The sequence below is a fragment of the Sipha flava genome, unplaced genomic scaffold (assembly GCF_003268045.1).
Source record: "Sipha flava isolate LNK unplaced genomic scaffold, YSA_version1 64_pilon_pilon, whole genome shotgun sequence".
Taxonomy (NCBI): domain Eukaryota; kingdom Metazoa; phylum Arthropoda; class Insecta; order Hemiptera; family Aphididae; genus Sipha; species Sipha flava.
In genome coordinates this window covers 1,059,868-1,079,125 of record NW_020273604.1, presented here as the reverse complement: position 1 = coordinate 1,079,125, position 19,258 = coordinate 1,059,868, and the positions used below count along the sequence as shown (strand labels likewise).

The window sequence follows — 19,258 nt, the reverse complement described above, 5'->3', positions numbered from 1 at the left end:
TCCCGATGAACACTAGACAGTGGCATCAGATACATTGCCGACGTGATAGAAAATATGTCAAGTATAATGATGTAGAGAGACCGTCATAATTATTTCGAATCTCAAGTTCGAGAAGTTGTTATGAATTCGATTGTTATTGAGTATAATTTTTCCATCAAGTAAATAGTTATTGGTTTTGAAGTTAAATCACATTTACACTCGTATATATTGGCTTGTGATAAATACAAATTATAGAAAAAGTTATAAAATAAATGAACTAGCTGTATTATGTTTCTTATAAAAACGCATTGTTGTGCGTATTATTACAATTGCTTGATTGGAAATTTATCTTCGTTTTACTTGTATTGTCTTCAGGAAAAGCCGGTTTAGTTGCGATTTGGTTAAGTGTTTTGGACGAGTCTAAACACTACGGAATTATATAAAAACCACCACGTCCCTGTAGTGCAGCAGAAATAAACATAACAGTATTGAATAATCTGATTTCAAAAACACAATTCAGAAAACAGTCATTTCTCATCTGTACAGCCGTTCTTCGGATGCATTATGCTGCATAATAAATGAATGCAATTTAATATAATATATTGTTATCTCGGTGATACAGCAGCGTTGCGCCGAGTTCTTGTTGGTGGCCGGATATCCGGATATATCTTATCTTAACCGTATCTCACGATCTATATCCTTATAGAAAAATATTATTGTTTGCATAGTCTCGATGTGCGCCCATATCCCTCGTGCTCTATTTCCACGCCCCACGTTCGTGGATCACAATACATCGATTACGTTTTTCTACAGTTGTTCCGATGGTCATTCTATAGACGGACATGGGAATTCATCACGGAGTGCCCTTACATAAAATTAACCGCCTGTAGTCCAAAAATCATATTATCCATCGTACGTTTCTCAGGTGCTTCTTTTCACGTGTAAGTTTTAAAAAAAAAATATATTAATCATTTAATTACAAGACTAACATTATTTTATTATTATATATTTAAGCTGATTTGTAAAAATGTGTGACAAGTTGTAACAATTATTAATGGTTAAATACCAAATATAAATTGAATTAATAAATATTGAACGGAATATTATTTATGATATTATATAAAAAGTACATATTAAATATTTTATAGCATGTATTACGCTGAAGTGCCGAACTCGTGTATAAAACGGAACAGAAATTACTACTCCGGACTATACGTTGATTTAGCACCGAGTACATGTATAGAACGTAAATAGGCTGCCCGGACGACTCATCGGATTCGCAGTACCAGCCGGTTCAAACCCGGTCACCGTTGGTTTCACATTTCGCACGGGACGACCGCTCCAAGGAAATAAACCGCCAACACCCCCGTTCAATTCACCTAATTTTTCGCCGAGTCTTTTAAGATTTACCGTTAAATCATTAATAGCCTATTGAGAATTTTGCGTTCTGATGCACTAAAAACGTACACCAAAAAAATTGAAACGCAACATAGTCAAACATTTTTTCTTTATTATCGTTTTTATCACAACACAAAAGTTTATTATTATTATTCTTAATGTCTACGGGTATATATATTATATAGTTGCGATTCGTATTGTTTCGTCTTACCTTGTATATTTATATAAAAATCCATAAACTAAATTAATATCGCCGCCGAACACGAGGAAAAATGGTGAATATAATATTGATGAGCGTTACCGTGATTATTCATAAAATACGAGTGAATCTACACCGTTCGGGTAAACGTCAAAGAAAAAGCATGATGTACATAATATTGTTACATTGTCGACAAGAAAACCGTGTGAACACACGCGAGGAACACGTATCCTCATTTTTTACTTACGATTTCAGTACAATAAGCATGAAATTAAAAAATTATAATAACTTTTATAAGAATCGATCGTTGTATTTTATTTTTTTTTAAATACTTAAAAACCTGATGCACGTATTATTATTTACACGCTAGTTATAATCGGTTCGATGGAAGGTTTGGTTTTTTTTTCAAATATCAATTGTTCGATCGTATAAAAAAAATAAATAATAAACATAAATATTACAAAATATTAAATGAACTCTCAGTTCATGAAAAAAAAAAAAACGAACTCGTCGTATTCAACGTTATACGAAAATAATTCTTAAGGGTTGTGAATTTGTGACAAAAGCATCGAGTTACTATTTAAGTTTATACAATTGTTTAAAAAAAAAAAAAAAAAATTAAAAAAATGTATACGGTTGATGCATAATTTTTTTTCAGAGATTTGATTTATCAGACGTTTCTACAGATTTAAACATTTTATTGATGTACGAGGAACGATAGATTGTCATGATAATTTCGGTAAAAAATACTTGTCGTCAAATATTTAATGTCAAATTTACATACGGGAACACATTACGCTTTACGAGGCATTATCATGTAAATGTTTTTTTAGTTATGGTGGAATATTTTTCGCGTGTTCGTTTTCGACAACGCATTGTTACAATAATTAGTTCGCATGGGCGAGGGCAGAGGGAGTGAGAGTTTGGAGAAAACCCTTTCGTCACGTGGGTGCGTGTTCGACAAGGGCCGTGCGGTCACTCGTGGCCGTTGTTGTTCTTGAACGCGAAGTCGTCGTAGTCGAACAGTGGGTTGAAGCCGCCGAACGAGCCCCAGCCACCACCGCCGAGACCTCCATTGCCAAACGTGCCCCAGCCGCCGCCACCCGTCACGAACGGGTTGACGGACGGTACGAACGAGGGGAACGGGTACGGGCCCGGCCTGTTCCACGGGCCGACGCCTCCACCGCCACCACCACCGCCGCCGCCGCCGCCGCCGCCGCCGACGCCGCCGCCGCCGAACGGGTATATTGCGCCGACGTTGGGATAGTAACCAGAGCCCACGCCACCGGTAGCGCCTAGACCCCAGCCGAGGCCGGGGTACGCGGCCGCGGCCGCGGCCATGAGTATCTGCTTGCGCCGGATCAGCCGGTCCAGCAGCGTGTCGATCAACGGCGAGTCCAGTCCGAAGCCCAGCCCGATGTTGAGACCAATCGTGTCTGACGTGTCCTGGTCGCTCGGCGGCTGCTGCCCGTTCCCGGCACTCGTCTGCCCGTAGCCCGTCTGTCCGTAGCCCGCCTGTCCGTAGCCCGCGCTCGCCTGCCCGAGGCCCGAGCCCGATTGCGCCGTGCCCGACACCGAGGCCGCCTTCCGCTGGTACGACGGGCCGAGCACTCGGGTGCGGCCGAGCGCGGCCAGTACCGGGTCGACGGGTCGCCGTTGAGTCGGGCTGACGACGGGGCTCGCGGCGTGCGCGAAGCATGCGCAGCACCACCACAGCAACCACCAGCAACACACCTGCGACAAAAATGCAAACGCGAGTGAGTTACAGCAGCGATCATAACTTATGATAATTGTAAATCCGCGTCGCGATGGGAGAACATTTTGTTTCATTTATCCGTTCATACGGATTTGCGCGGTGAGCGGGTAGTAGCGCTAAAATATTTCTCGATCGGATGACTAGTCGAATGCATGTTATTACTGGGACTGACGTGGATAAACGTTTTTGAGTTACGAACGAAACGAAAAAACAATGAAAAAAATGATAACTTAATAAGCGTCACATCAAATCGAGTCGAATTGAACGGATTAAAATATCTACGTCCGATGAACCTAACCGGACCACCGGCCTCAGGGTTCACTTTGATGACGATCCTCCACATAATCGTCGTAGCTCGGCAATCCAAAACTATATTGGTTAATATAGGAAAACCACGATGTTCTGGAATACAATAAAACAATTATCGCAATAATAGTTTTGCGAAATACCTACCGTTGACCTAGCGTGCAACCGATAAATATGCAACGAATCGGATGAAAGAGACATGCGAACGAAGAGGTCTTCCGCGGTGGTCGACCGCTGCAGGAAACATACTTAAATACGTTAAACGTTTCAAGTTTTATCTCAATGTCAGTTAAGGTTTGTGTACTTAGACGTGCAATTCGATCGGCGTATACGACAACACGTAACATGTCCGAAAAAGTCTCGTCGACGGGATGTGGTACGTAATGATAGTTTAAGCGTAAAAACACGTTTTACCTTTGTCATTCAGCGTAAATTTAAAGCCGAGGCTCTTTTTTATTTATTTATTTTTTCCCCCAAGAAAGGAAACATTATCTGTGAAGTCGAGTTTTTATTTTTCGCAAACAATAATCGATTAAAAGTTATTTACGTGTTAAAAAAAAAAAAAAAGCAAAAACAATAAAAAATAACAATGAAACCTCTATTTAGAATGTTTTTATCATCGTTGAATACAATAACCCTCCTCTCACCTATAACCGTTAAAAATTATTATTTTATTTATAGATTTTTTCGACTCGTTAAGTTAATATAGAGAAAAATGTATGATATACTTATATTTTATAGAATTTTTAGAGTTACAATTAATTGAACAGGAAAACAAGTAACTTTACTTAGTTAAAAATTAATTATTTATTTAATTTTATTTTTTTCTAAACAAAAATATATTTTATATTTTTTATCTTAAGATTTTAAAATTAATTTACTTATTCCTAACCGTGCATCGCGAACAACATTTTATTTAATTAGTCGAGTTAGAATTTACTTAAAAAAAAAAAAAAAGATGAGGTCGTCGAGTAATTAAACTATAATTGAGTTTTTTACACTCAGCTTTGATATTAGGTATATGGTAAAGCTAGTTTAAGTAAGATAGTTACGGTAACTTAAAGCTTAACCATTTGGTTTCTTTGTTGGACTCTTTTTATCGTTCGAGCATTATTTGTATTACGTTGCCGAGATTGTTTTGCTATTTTAAAAATAAACTTACCTAACCATCAGGTGCGAGTGTATTGAAAATTAAAGATGCTCACGGTCAACGGTATGGATAACGGTGACCATATTAATAAATTGCTTAGAACGTAACCTTTTTATCGGATCCGTTTATAATATTTGTACAATTATTATGTCGTCGTACAATTATACGTTTTATTCATACACGTTTATATATTTTATTTTATTTATTTATTATTTTTACTACTAATCGTATTGTTTTCGAAAAGAAATACGAACATATTTTTCTGTATTTTATATTCGATTTGGGGGCTGAGTGAATAGAATATTAACGCGTTGAACTAGTTAATCGGACATTAACTAAACGCGATAGAATAAGTACTGTACGTTTGTTACACCGTTGTCGCATAGAGTCGTTGATCGATAAAATGAAAACTATTCAAATTTTCCCAATCAATTACATTAAGCACCAGAGAAATTGGAAAAGTTGTGTAGGCGACACGAAGATGTATTTTAATATAGTTATCGGTACGTCAAATGAGATACGATACGGATACGACTTCGTTTAATGTACGGTTCGAATTGAAGTTTGCTCATGACCCGATTGAATTAACATAACTCGTCGTGCACGAGTATTGCTTGCTTGAACTGCATGTACGTGAAACGCAAAGGGAAAAAGACAGTATTATGACGATTCAAAGAAATGTATTGTAGTGCTTAATCATTTCAGAGATTCGAGACGACGAGTGTATCTTATATGCTTTTATTATACTTGCGTTCAAAATATACCGAAATATTCGACTCGAATATTCGTGTACAGCATTATTACGGATTTTTTATATAAAAAATTTTACATCCTGTACAACTTTTGGCTTTGTAACGGAATGATATGCATTATTATTATTATTATTACAACATTTTTTTGTTTTTATATCAGTATATTTCTACCTAGACGTTTAAAGATTATCGAAAAAACATTTTATTTTGAATAAATATTAAAAAAAAAATAAAAATATTAACATCGTAAGCATAGTTTTTTGAGTATTTCATTATTTCGAATAGATCGAAAACAGTTGAAATTTATTTTTTTCAGGAATTTTTTTCATCTGCAATGTGTGCAATACTTATTTTTCGATAAAAATATTGTTATCGAAATTGTCCCGGAAGAAATAAAAACGTGTCCTGTATTTAACCAAATTCAGTTCCCACGAGACACGGAAAAACGCTGAGTAATCAAATTTATATACCTAATGAAAGTCGTATCAAACATAATCGAATAAAATCAACTGTTGAGGAAATATTATTCTTCATTTTTTTTTTTTAAATAGCATAGACACTAACCTATATCGCCACAAGCTGTATTGATGAAACAATCGTTGCTTTTGCATATATTTTGTCCGAAATAAATCTAAATCAGTAACAAAAAGCGGTTGTTTGCTTATAAAGACAAACGCAATAATAGCATATGAAATATTTCCTGGGCGATTCTATTAAAGTGGCTTTTAACATGAAAAAACTAAAAAAAAAAAGAAAAAAAGCATCCATAAACATTAACGTAGACCAATTTATAACTATTAAGCCGATTATCTATGAACGTGTTGTTTGTTACGAACAAGTGCGATTGCAGGTGTGAGTAATAATATTCCTGAAAATTGCGTCCGATATAATACATTTGCTGTACACGGGTACAGTTATACGTGTATTATAAATGTTTATTCGAAAAAAATAAGAAAAAAGAAGCTAATTTGAAATGTGCTTGTGTTAATAATAGTGTTTTTGTGCTAGTTAAAAATATGACAAAAAAAAAAAAAATAAATAAATAAATAAAAATACAATTTAAAGAGCGGCGAAAAAGACTTTTTTGCGTTGGAAATTATTTTTTATATTTATATCACAGACTTCGTGTGTTTGTGAATAATTTCAACGAGTTCCATGATAAATTCAAAGAAAACAGAAGCTTTGTAAGCGGATAATATATCATACCGGTAATGTTCGCTAAGAATTATTATTGTTATAAGTGGTAATACTGTGAGTCGGCTCGAAATAAATTGTTCAAAAGAAAAAGATAAAATAAACGAAAAAAAGAGACGCCCATACATGCGCAGTAAGTCCGTAACCCGTTGTCGTCAAACCTTGATAATTCGTCGTGGTGCCTATCGTGTAATCATTGTAATATGACGAACGGTAACAGCACTCGAAATTATTTCGACGTAATTAATTTTAAATTTTTATTTGCTTTTTAATTAAACAACATTGTGGCATGTGTTGCGGTTGTTTTAATATCATAAAGGTGGTAATGCTGATTCCAGTTAAAAAAATAAATGAAAAAATAAAAACACGTGATTCCATCATACATTTCAAGTTGAAACGTTTTTAATGGTTTTTTTTTTCCGTTCAGCATAGGCATGTATGAAACATTTGCGAAGAAAAAAAAGAACAGAATATGTTAATAACATGAAAACGGCTGTATTACACGTTGTTAAGCTCTTACTAATACGATACGCAGGGTGTTCTACATTCCTTTACTCGCATACAATATTCGAGTCCTATAACAGGGCTAAAGGACGAAATTGCTTTTTTTAAAATCGAAAAATTTTGTTCAGGCGGTAACGATGTTGTGTTAAACACGAAGGCTTAAAATAATTTAAAATTAGTCAACAGCGAGAACGGTTGTCACAAACATTCTGTTCAAAAAATCCAAAATGCCGTTTATGTTTCTCGGGTGCATTTTTACAGAGCTCGCAGGTATCAAAAAACGCGTCTTCTACATGAATTGAATTTTTTTTTTTCTCATATTTTTATTTCAATGAACCATTAACGTTAGACGACGATGCGTATTAAATATGTTTATATATTAAGAAAAAAAAAAATCACGTAAATCATAATATTTGTCGAACGCTTTCAGACGGTTTTTTTTTTTTTTTTTTATTACGATTATACGCGTTTTACAAATCGTTCGCCGGGCTCCATACAATGGGCGCATGACAAATCGTGACCGATGAAGTGTGTAATCGTTTTTATAATAGTAATGTACAAGTCTACCTATTGTGATGCACACGAAAAAATAAAACACAAATAAATATTAATTTTAGAAAAAGTTGGTCATAAATCATGATTGCTAAATTATTCTATAAATCTCTACATATTTTATGGTCCCATGAAATAAAGTATGACAATTCGTTGTTGTTTTTTAAGTGATGTTAAGTAAAGACCGTTACATATCTTCGTAAATGTTTGGAAATATATTACTAAGAACCGAAACAAAAATGATTCTACATCAATTGAATAATCACTGAGTCTTATAAGCGATGATAACGTAAAATTTAATTTAATTTATATTAACGATACATTTGAAAATCTGGCTGATTCTATTACCAAGTTGGAATCATCAGAACTCAGTATTTATGAATCGACCCAAATTATACGAACAAAAGATTTGAGATTAAAATTGAATCAGAAGCATTTAATATGATTGGAAATAAACTTAAAAACAAATTAATGCCTGTACATGAGAAAAATTCTGTATTTCGAAAAACGTTAACAATCTAGAAAATATTTAAAGGCGATTATGTTTGAAGCGAGCGATTTGCTTATTTGCTTACAACTTAAGTGCTAAAAATGTGGGTGATTTTAAATTTACCTCAATCATTTCAACGGACGAGGATAGAAGGTTTTCTAAATATAACTATTTGCACTCGGATCATCATGGATAAAATTTCTTTGACAATATCAAATATGTTCTAATTGTGTAGTGCAATCATTTTTAGTAATTTTTTTATCTTTTTTAATTCAAATTTTATGAACTCAGCAAAATTCTAATATTTTTATTAATTTAAACGATAATTTTTAATGTTAAGATAATTTTTACGTCAAATCAACAATTTTCAATGTAGTTTCTTAGTTATTTTAATGTCACAAACTTCCGAAACACCAACAACCACGATTGTATACTACGAGGTGATTGAATATTATGTGGCTACGTGTGGTTTTGCTCGATTCAGTATTAAAACTGAACAGTTATACGATTACAAAGGGTCAAAGAAAAACTTTTACAAAAAAATGTTCTTAAATAATGTATGATAAAATGTTATCATGCCATCACAAAATGCGAAGAAAAAAAAAACACAGCACGGTGTGTTTACTGAAAATTTTCCAACAAAAATTAATATTACGCATAGTTCAAAATGATATTATGGCTTACATAAATAGCTAGTATATGTAGGATAAATTTTGTTAACTAACGAATAATCTGCAGTGTTCGAACTGCAATTATTTTGTATGATATCTGACGAGTGGTTAACATTTAACGTGCACATGGAAACAATTATAATCGTTCTGTGCATAACGAAAACAAACGATTGTAATTTATTCACCTTAGGCGTAGAGGGGGGTGGGTGTCAGACTGCGATGGTTCGAGGACGGAAATGAAACATGTGCTCCAACGCTGTGTGTTTAAAATTCGTCAGAAATGAAGGATAATGTGCTGGGGGAAAAAAAATAATTATGAATAATTAAATAATCAATGAAAAAATGTAATTTTCTCTTACATGCCGAACACATTTTACCGACCAGACATACAACATTTCGGGTGTAAATTATATCAGCGCATAAAATCAATAATGATATTATGGATACTATACAATTCGCAAATATTTATATCATCCCTGCAAAATATTTGCTGAGCGTGTACCAACGTACAATACATGTGACCTACTCATATAGGGTGTACGGTACAGCAATAAAATAAAAATTTTTTTCATTATTTTATACAGCCGCAATCGGTGAAAATTATTCTTGTGTAATATTATGTACACCTGATATTTCGAACAAATATCCTTTCCGTACGAGCAGCCTTCGAACACATAATGTTCATACATATGGCCCACAAGGACGCAATATAGGGGTTGAAAATAAACTCACATTTCAAACCAATACGATAATTACACGGTACCTATTTTAAATTTCATAATTTGTTAAATCCCAGGTTAGGGAACCTAATGAGTGTGTGCACATTTTTTTTTTTTTCGAAGTATGTCCTGGTCCGAATATTCTGCAAACATCTTATAAACTAAATATTTGTACAGAATTTGATATTTAAATTTAAATGGAAATTATAACAACGTGTCATCATTATTACCATTGCAATATCATTATTGTTAATTCCGCATATTTTTATTGTTTTTGAAAATGTTTCGTTACACGTTGTTTAATTTCTACTAGGACATTCAACAACAACTATTTGTACAGGACTATCATTATGTAAATGACATTTCAGTAATGAGATTGGGAACTGTGTGACATATTTGTGTGTATTATATCACTCATTATTACGGTGTCCAAATACTAAGGGTAACGTTAAAACTTTCTGGACACAAATCTTCAATATTTTACATTTTCTAAACAAAAATATTCCGTTTTACATTTAAGGATTATTTAAGATGAACATGAATCACCCTTAAAGAAATTATCTTCGAAATATAATTTAAATAAATATTAGACTTTCCCTTGGTATAAGGTCTTGTGCTTCTATATTTGAATATGGGGTAAACGAATAAAGCACTAGGGTGTTTTTAATTATTGTAGTTATTATACCAGATAAATTGTGTGGGTTCCTACATTGGTCGGAACTGTCATTCCCCTCAAGTCTATTCACATTGTTTCGTTTTTATTATACCATGTATTTCTATAGCGCATTGTGTGGTTGAAAATATTTCAACTGTTAATTACCAAATTTTACTGATTGTACAAAATACAAGATTGTAAATATCTTTTTAAAATAAACATCAACAAGAAAAAAATAAAAAAAAATAAATTACATTTCTTTAAACCATTTACATATCGAATACATGATATTCGTTTAGATCTACAGATAATTTTAAATATTAATCTTGTCTTAATCTGGGCGCACATTTCTAATCAATATACACCGTTGGTATGTTCGAAACGGACGTCTTAAAAACACCAGGAAGACATCGACGTTGTACTATAAAAAAAATCGATGATCTACCTCGTTTGTACGAACACGACGGGGGTAAAAACAATTCAACGTAAGACCGCACTCGTTCCGGAATCGATATTTGAGGGTGCCGGGAAATCGTTCGAATCATATCTATAAGTAAACCGCACGGTTTTTACGGACTATACAATACATTCTCCACAACACAGCGTTTCGATCATAATTTTTGCCACACACTGCGTTCCCCGTGGCGCGAAACCGTACGATAGTAACGACGAACATTCAGCGTGAGATAAATCAAACGCGAAACTTTTGGGCACAGCAACGCAACGACCGATATATATTCGTAATAACACACGGACGCAAAAATAATCAGTTATTATGTGGTAAAAATTAAATTCACAATCAATGTATGGTTGAATCGCTCGAAGTGATTCGTTTTGAACAATAAAAATTGAAACGAAACCCATAATTTATATAACGCATATCAAATATTTGTATGCGGATTAGTGACTGCCAAATTCGCCGCACTGTTTTACACAAACGGACTAGACCTGTAAGAATCGGTCCCGCACTAACCTGCCGAGTTAACAACGAACCCGGTCCAAATCGATTGATCCAAGCGTAAAATGTATTTTTCGTACCCCCTCGACGTTCAGGCGCTTAATTTGTCCGTACTAAAATGTCTCCGCGCTCGACTGTCGGTACTCCAGACAATAACACGTAAATGTTGCCGTACGGTATTGCCATAGGCGCAACTAGGTGGGTGCAAAGGGGTTTTCAGGACCCCTGAGTTCAAATTAAGCTCTCTTGTTTTTTTTTTTTTTTTTTTCAGATCAATATAATCTATAATAATATCGTTGAAATACCATTCAATTTTATTTTCAGCGATTTTAGCACCCCCAATATTTGGGTCCTAGTCGCGCCCTTGAGTATTGTATTATAGTAGCGGTTCTCTCTCTAGATGTGCGCCGCACGATCTTTGCGCGGCACCGAACCACCGACCGTCTTCTGGAGATCCGTTACGATGTTCGTCGGTTGAGTTCGAAAGCAATTGGTCGACAGATTTATCAAGGGCGCCACGAGATAAACTCGGTTCTGAAACGGCGCCACGAGTCGGAAAAGTTTGGGATACGCCTTATTACAGAATCAGCGGTGAACACAAGGGCTTATACGCGTACAAGTTGAATAGGCATATCATAATACATTTTATGTTACGTATTATTATTGTTGTTATAAATACGTATATCCAACGATTCATAAAATAAAAAAAAAAAAAAAAAACTTAAATTGACTTTGTGAAACCGAAACCGATAAAATTCACAAAATATGCTATCCAAATATTGACCGCATTCAGCGTTTTACTACAGCGGTAGTTATGTATTTTTCCGTATATTTCTCTCCTTCTCTATCTCCTTTCTCCGCTCTCACTCTCTCTCACTCTCTTTCTCTCTCTCTCTCTCTGCTCTGTTATCACTATCATCGTTGGAAAACGTTTGCAACGTGGTTCGCTTCGATCATCAGATAGCGTTAGCATTCGGATTCGAGATCGTTCGATAATATTTACCATAATATTTTATTAACAATACGTTTTTGTATATAATAAAACCATCCGGATAACGCACTCGTCGTGATCGAGTATCCGTGGATACGCTGCCACTTGAATATGCCCTTGGTACAACACAAATGAGATAAATGTTTCAACAACGATGCGATTGTCACGGAAAATAATCCATCGTTGTCGTGTGACTGTCGGTTTTCGGTTCACCACCCATGTCCGCGGACAGATATATACATGTGTTCCTCGCCACTACGCGATGTCCACGTGTACGCCGTCGAGTGGAGTTCGGGACACGACCGCGCCGGCCTCGACCCTTCGCGTCCGCAGACCGACGCCCTAAACGGTGTTCCACGTGTCCTTCGGGGGCCACAGTCCCTTCCGCTGGCCCTTCAAACCCGTAGCCGCAGACCTTTCGCACGCGAAAATCCAGTCGCATCGCCCCGGTCGAAGTCGTGTTCGCCACCCCTCACGACTCCGTGGTTTTACACCCGGAACGCGGGCCACCGCCGTACCCGTATTGCACCGTGTCGCGTTCGAGTAGCTTAACATTAGCAGCCGCCGGTCGAACTGCGCGCGAGCGGTAGTTTCAACGCAGGATTTATCGCGTCCTGTTATCGGGTCGATCGTCCGCAGGGACGGAAACGTAGAAATCCAACCGAGAAACTACCTACACGCATATCCATTCGTCCGTCGTGGTCGGGTACGAGAGCGTGCACGATATTATTACATATATTATTGCACGATATTAATGCGCGACGCGATAAAGCCAAGCGCGCGGGGGTCGCGCAAACGTCGAATTCGGAGCGTATATAAATTACACGCGGTTTTAAGTATTCGCCGCGGTGGCGCAGCAGTCGCCGCGATTCCGTTCCGACCCGTTTTTCCGTGTGTATGTTATAATAATTTATGTTCGAGATGAGTGCGATAACGCGCCGAGTGTGCGAGCGCGTTCGTCGGTGCACCGGGAGCGTCCGCGTACAGCACCTCGAGGCCGAGCAGGATTCTTTAGACGACCGGTACAGTGTCTTGCCGATAAATTCTTTTTTTTCCCTTCTGGTGCATATCAAATAAATAATATATCGATGCGAAGCCGTGTCGTATTATTGTGATTTATAGCCAGTACCACTGTTAAATCTTAAAATTTTTTTTTTTTGGTCGTCTTCTTCGTATAAAATACGTTTGCGATATTACTTTTATTCGACTCTCGACGCGGATCGAATATTTTCACCGGTTATCGGCGTAAACCGGTGCTTCGAAACATGTACGCAGAAGATGAGATATACGAAAAAGCGCGTTTGACTGCGATCACTATTTTTACCACGGCCAAATAGGAATATTTTTCGATGCACGTAATATGAATTATTAGACATATCTATGTGTGTGTGTGTGTGTTATAGTGTAGGGTAAAACAGCGGTAATATCAACTAGCGATTATTTAGATTATCTGATGGACTTTTTTCGCAGGGATTCCGTCTCACTCTCCAGAGAATTAACATTTTTTAACTCCCTCCCCAACGGTTATCACAGTTTCATATATAGCTCAAGTGTTATGTGATCTTCCTAGTCGATCTTGAAAACCAAGTGTTATGTCGGCATATATTATTTTGCAATTAATACAGTCATATCGAATGTTCTCGACAGTACAAGTACGTTTTCGGAAGCGTTGTCGGTATATTATTTTTTAAAAATGTATAATTCATTTACATTGTCAATACGAAAATTGAATACATTCCCCATTCGCATCCCTTATTTTCCAAATGAACGGATTCACGTTCGCATTATCATAAGTAATAAAATTAAAAATTGTATACATTTCAAATGGTTTTAAATACTCGAGTGTTCCGTGTGTATTCAAAGCGTTGCATTGAACTGTTATGAATTGCACTCACGTTGTATGCAAACAAACGCATTCGTTTTCAACGAGAAAAGGCAGTAATATAATGCAATCGGTGAATGCGTATTTCCTGTAACACTGTGGTTTTCGCGTATCACCATAATAATGCACGTACAATGTACTAATATTAATAGAAAAGAGCATCGAAACAAATGACTGAACTTACAACTTCGATGCGCTATGTTAATGTACTTTGTTTCATTGCAATGTACTCAATACGCACATTCAGTGTGTGCTCAGGGTTTTTTTTTTTTTTTTTACGCTCATACAAATTTTACAACTGTCCGTTCCAAAGCGCGTTGTAGGTTTTTTATTTTTCATTTCCATTTATATATCGATGTTTTCATGACACCACCGGCTATTTAGGTTCGTGCGTTGTTAACATTGTATGCCCCAATCGACCGAAATGATTCGAGGTCATTCGATGTTTCCCGATGACACGCATTGATGACGACGATGACTGTCGATGTCGGTGTTGCATAAAAATAAAACTCTGAGTAGGCGAACAAAACACCTAATAAAAGGTTACAACTGCGATTCGGAAACGTTTTTCTATGCAAAATCTGAATCGCAATGTTTTGTACGTTATAGTACTACTGCCAACCACTGTCCATCACGGGATCACCCACGTGCAGCATCATATCTACTAGGCAAATCCACTGGTCTGCACGTGAACCCATGTGAACGAATATCACGTTCCACGGGGATAGTGTTAGCCCGTCGGTTCGAGTCGGACAAACGTTTCGAATTCTACGATTCCACCGGAAGACGGTAATCCGTTTGCCGTACACGAGTCACGGCAGAGCGGATAAGGAGGCAGCAACCCGTTCGAACCCGGGGGGTCGTCGACGGTTTCGCTTTCCGTAGAATCGGAGATCGCCCGACACTGTTTCTCGCTCGACACGTGAATATCACAACAAATCGACAAAACGGTTCGATTCGAAAAGACATCGGATTAAGCAACGATACCGTGCACGACACGTATTCCGGATACCGGCTTAACTCATTCGGAATCAGCTATTGTTAATGTATTATTCTTAACGAAATAATATACTTTTTTTTTTCTTTTTTTTTTTTATCACGTAATCGTAATCAATTTTTTTGGCTAAAATAAAACAAAAAAACAAACAACGGCGATCGATAAAAGTCACGGTAAGCGCTGGTGGATAGATCGGGGTCGGTAGGACATCGAGATCGAGATCTGGTGCCGAGGGCTCGTATCCGGTGAAGACGACGTTGTACGTAGTTATTGTTCACGTGACACGTGTTCGCCCGCTGATGTGAGCGTCACGGAAAGGGCGGGAGGAGGTGCCGTGTGGACGATCCTGCGCTATCGCTCACCGGTGACAGCACTCGTTTGTCTTCGGAAGCGTTTCGTCGCCGTGCGTGTTTCGCCAAGACCGCGAGTGGGGGGTGATGAGGGTGGCTGTGAAAACGCACCAGTCCAAAAGCTCTCGGCGACGGCCAGAGACATTTGTCACGGCCCCGTCGCGGTGTACGTTACGGGACTACACTGCGCAGTCAACCGAACTGGCAAACCGTTGTCGCGACGCACCTGCACGGCGGATTAATAACGACACCGAAACGGTGCGAGTTTCCGTTCGAGTCGCGGTACCGGCGACCGTCGTTTGGTCGCGCGCGACAAATCGAACCCGACACGTCGGGTCCACGTTTCGCGTAGGTTTTCGGTCGGCCCGTCCGCACTCGACGACGGACCCAGAAGCGCACCCCCGACGTGGCTTTGGCCGTGACGGGGCAACTGTCGGTTTCCCCGTGGTTTTCCTTACTCCCCGTTACGTAAAGATAATGTTGTGCCTCCGTTCCCCCTACTAGCAATCGGTTAGATTTCCCTAGGCTTTTATTCATTTCAAATTTTTGGAACATGAAATCTCACCTTTCATTCTCCTATGGTAATTTATTTTGTACGTTCTGTCGAATAACTATAAATAATTAAACAACCGTGTGCTAATTTTACGGCAACGGTTCATCGAAAGGGGTGGATTTTTTTTTTTTTTTTAATTCCGCAGGGTTGCAAAATACTCAGCCCGACCGGGAAACTTGGCCATTACGGATAGGTTACGTGGACAAGCGGTTCACATGCACGGTATACGCACGACGCGTGTTACGTATCATTGAAAAAGTTACAGCTCAGAACGCGTCGAGCAAAATATGTCATAATTTATTTTTGCGTGCATAGACATCCCATTGGTGACCGCTGGCATCAAACATAAATATAAACACGTATTTTTAAGTTCGTTCATTGTTTCTTTTTTTTTTTTATTGGATAATAACTAATATCGTAATAATATGGATGCATATCGTACCCCTATCACGTGTACCTATTAATTTTTTCATTAAAATATAAATCGTGTACTATAAAAAAATATATAAATAACTATTATTAATATTGCATTAGGTAAATGGAAAAATTAAGTTTATCCGTGCAGTTACGTAGGTAAAATATTGAAACGTCCCAAGGCGGAAGTGACAACAGTTTGGCTTTAATCATTGGCACCGTTCCACTTGCGGAAAAATAAAATAATGCGCGAGTACGGCGTTTTTGCGTAGATTTCGTCGGTTACGAACCACATAACAACGTTTTTACTCGTAGGCGTAGCTAAGGTAACTTGGAGGATCGTTGAGCTGACACCGATGGCTTGTGTTCACGTCAAACAATGTATGACGTGTGTTTGCTTTTATTTAAAACTGAAAATCAATTTCCCGGGAAAACGTCAAATAATTTACGTGTTTCATTTTCAGAAGTACCGTTTTCATTTGTTTCACGGGCGAACATTATTTAATATGATATGTTTTATTTTACAAAAGTATTAAGAACATATTACTACAGGAATCGGTTGGACGAAATAAAAATGTAAACGTATGATTTATTGAATATTCTGTTAGGAATTCCGTTGCTCCGGTCCCAAAAATAATATAATTACGGACCCATAGTTGTTACCCTCCACCCGTACTCGTGTTTTTGATTGTAATTATAATAATAATAAAAATTACCATAACTTCTAGATCGGGTAGAATGATATTGTTTTATTGGTCGTTTAAACTTGAAAACAATGTACCATCGATCTCGAAAAAATGATTCTGCGTTTTAGAAGTCCGGCGGATCAGTTTATATTATTTAAAGTGGTCGACATGGTACGTATTATGAGTACAAAACGATCTTTTGAGTGTTGCTGTAAATATTTTTGTCCTCATTTTTTCACAGTTTTCAAGAACACTGTAGGATTATTTGTCATACCACCCACTCAGCGTGTCAACTAAACAACTTTTCCTATCAGAAACCTTAAACGTTTATGATGGTCGGAGCGATTCTTCTGGTAAAAATAATGCACACGAGTACGAAAAAAAAAATTAGTGCGCGATAAAATAGTTATCGGTGAAAGTTCGAATGTCAAAGTATTTTACTGTTTCTTCTCTTTTATCAAAAAAATCGCGCGCAGAAAAAAAAAAAAAAAATTAAATTTCAACACACATTCATCGCGGCAAAACCAACCTTGCAACAGTGACAATGGATAACGACAACAGTTGGTGATCGACTTACCCGTACGGCGGACGGAGAACGAATCATTTTCTCGCAAAGTTTACCGCTGCAGCGTAAAACCGGTACCGTTGCGCGACAACTACACCATCAAAACACCGTGTAACAGCAGCGGACGACTATAATAACGCACGTGCACCGGTGTACGTCGGAGACGTATCCGCGCGGTGTATTTAAATTTCGTACGGACGACGGGATTTTATACTGGCCCGTTGTATTGGGCGTACGCACCTAATCGCGTCCTTCACGTGTCGATTATTCACCGTGTCCTACGCGCGCACGTGGTGCGGCAAAAAAAAAAAAATATCTGGGTATTCGTTTGAAAGCGTTTTTCGTGTTTCTCTCGCGAGACGGGCCGAGGCGAGGGCGCGCGGGTTCAATGCGATCTACAGGAATAATGCGAACAGAAAAAGGACCGAGACAACTTTTTCTCGTAGTTTTTTTTTTCCCCCTCCACCGGTCCTCGGTTCGCCCCACGGAAACCGCTCGAAATTCGATTTGTTCCAGTCGCACAGGAGCTCCGCCGGGGCCGGGACAAAGGACCGCGCGGCCGGCAGGTATAAAAAGTGTAATGACTGTCCGAGACGGACGGACGGCGGACGGTGATCGAACGTGCGGAGCGGGAGAATTCGTAGATCGGTCGGCGTAGGAGAATAAAAAAAACCGACCGACCGAATTCGTATGTACGTACGTGCGAGCGTGCAGGAATTCGATTGGGTTTATGATGCCATAATCTAACGTCGACCGCGGGCAGGATGACGAGGTTTTTTTAGATTTCCGCGCTGGAGTGCGGCGAACACGAATCTCTCAAAGTCACCCGGTCAGTGACGTGTGGGAATGATAACAATTAACACCGGTGTATTATGCACGCGCTAGTAGCACATTCATTTTTATGCGGTACTTGGCGCTAGACGAAAGCTTTTAGCGATACGTTTAAAGATACGTCAGATATCGTAGGGTTAAAACATTTATATTTCTCTTCGTGTACGTTCCTACACACATTCGTGTGGAACGAACTTAGTTAACTTGTTTTCCTGTGCAACGTCCTTTTGAATCCTTTCTGTAACAATATTTCGGTCTGGAAACACGTTATGGATAAGACATGAAAATACTAGCCGTGATTCTTTATTCGTTTTATGGTTTTTTTCTATTTTTTTTTTTTTTTTTTTACGATTTTCACTGGTCGTAAGTGATAATAATAATATAGGCACATTTGGTGGTTAAAGATTTTGAACGGGTGAATTGATCGCAGCGCGCCTGTTCATCATACGATGTTAAGTGAATACACAGTAAAACTATACCGAATTTATCCGTACAGTATCTCATTTGATCGACAAGGATTTTATGTATCCCAGGCGTCCGGCATACTTTTGAGAAAGACGTTTGTTGTTTTCTTAAGAGTTTCTCGACAAACGAATAATTGGCCGAGGAAAATAGTAGCGTTAATGTGATTAATGAAAAACTGTAAAATATGTAACAAATATATTTTATTTTATTTTGTAAATTAACATTTTTAATTCAGATAAAT

The 19,258-nt window shown here is 37.8% G+C and overlaps 1 protein-coding gene across 1 annotated transcript; it reads right to left on the bottom strand.

Annotated features, from left to right (window-relative positions):
- Positions 1 to 1,138: 1,138 nt before the first annotated feature.
- Positions 1,139 to 18,098, bottom strand: LOC112691550 (glycine-rich protein DOT1-like). Its single transcript, XM_025565835.1, has 2 exons — positions 17,734 to 18,098; positions 1,139 to 3,310 (listed from the first exon to the last, which is right to left on the bottom strand). The coding sequence occupies exons 1-2, from the start codon at positions 17,758 to 17,760 to the stop codon at positions 2,552 to 2,554; spliced, it is 786 nt and encodes a 261-aa protein (XP_025421620.1). The 5' UTR covers positions 17,761 to 18,098; the 3' UTR covers positions 1,139 to 2,551.
- Positions 18,099 to 19,258: the final 1,160 nt, after the last annotated feature.

Bases quoted from the DNA above. Each gene is read 5' to 3' on its own strand.
- LOC112691550 (XM_025565835.1), bottom strand. From the start codon at position 17,760: ATGATTCGTTCTCCGTCCGCCGTACGG. The intron at 3,311-17,733 runs GTAAGTCGATCA...TTTTTGTCGCAG, and splicing joins GTTCTCCGTCCGCCGTACGG to GTGTGTTGCTGGTGGTTGCT.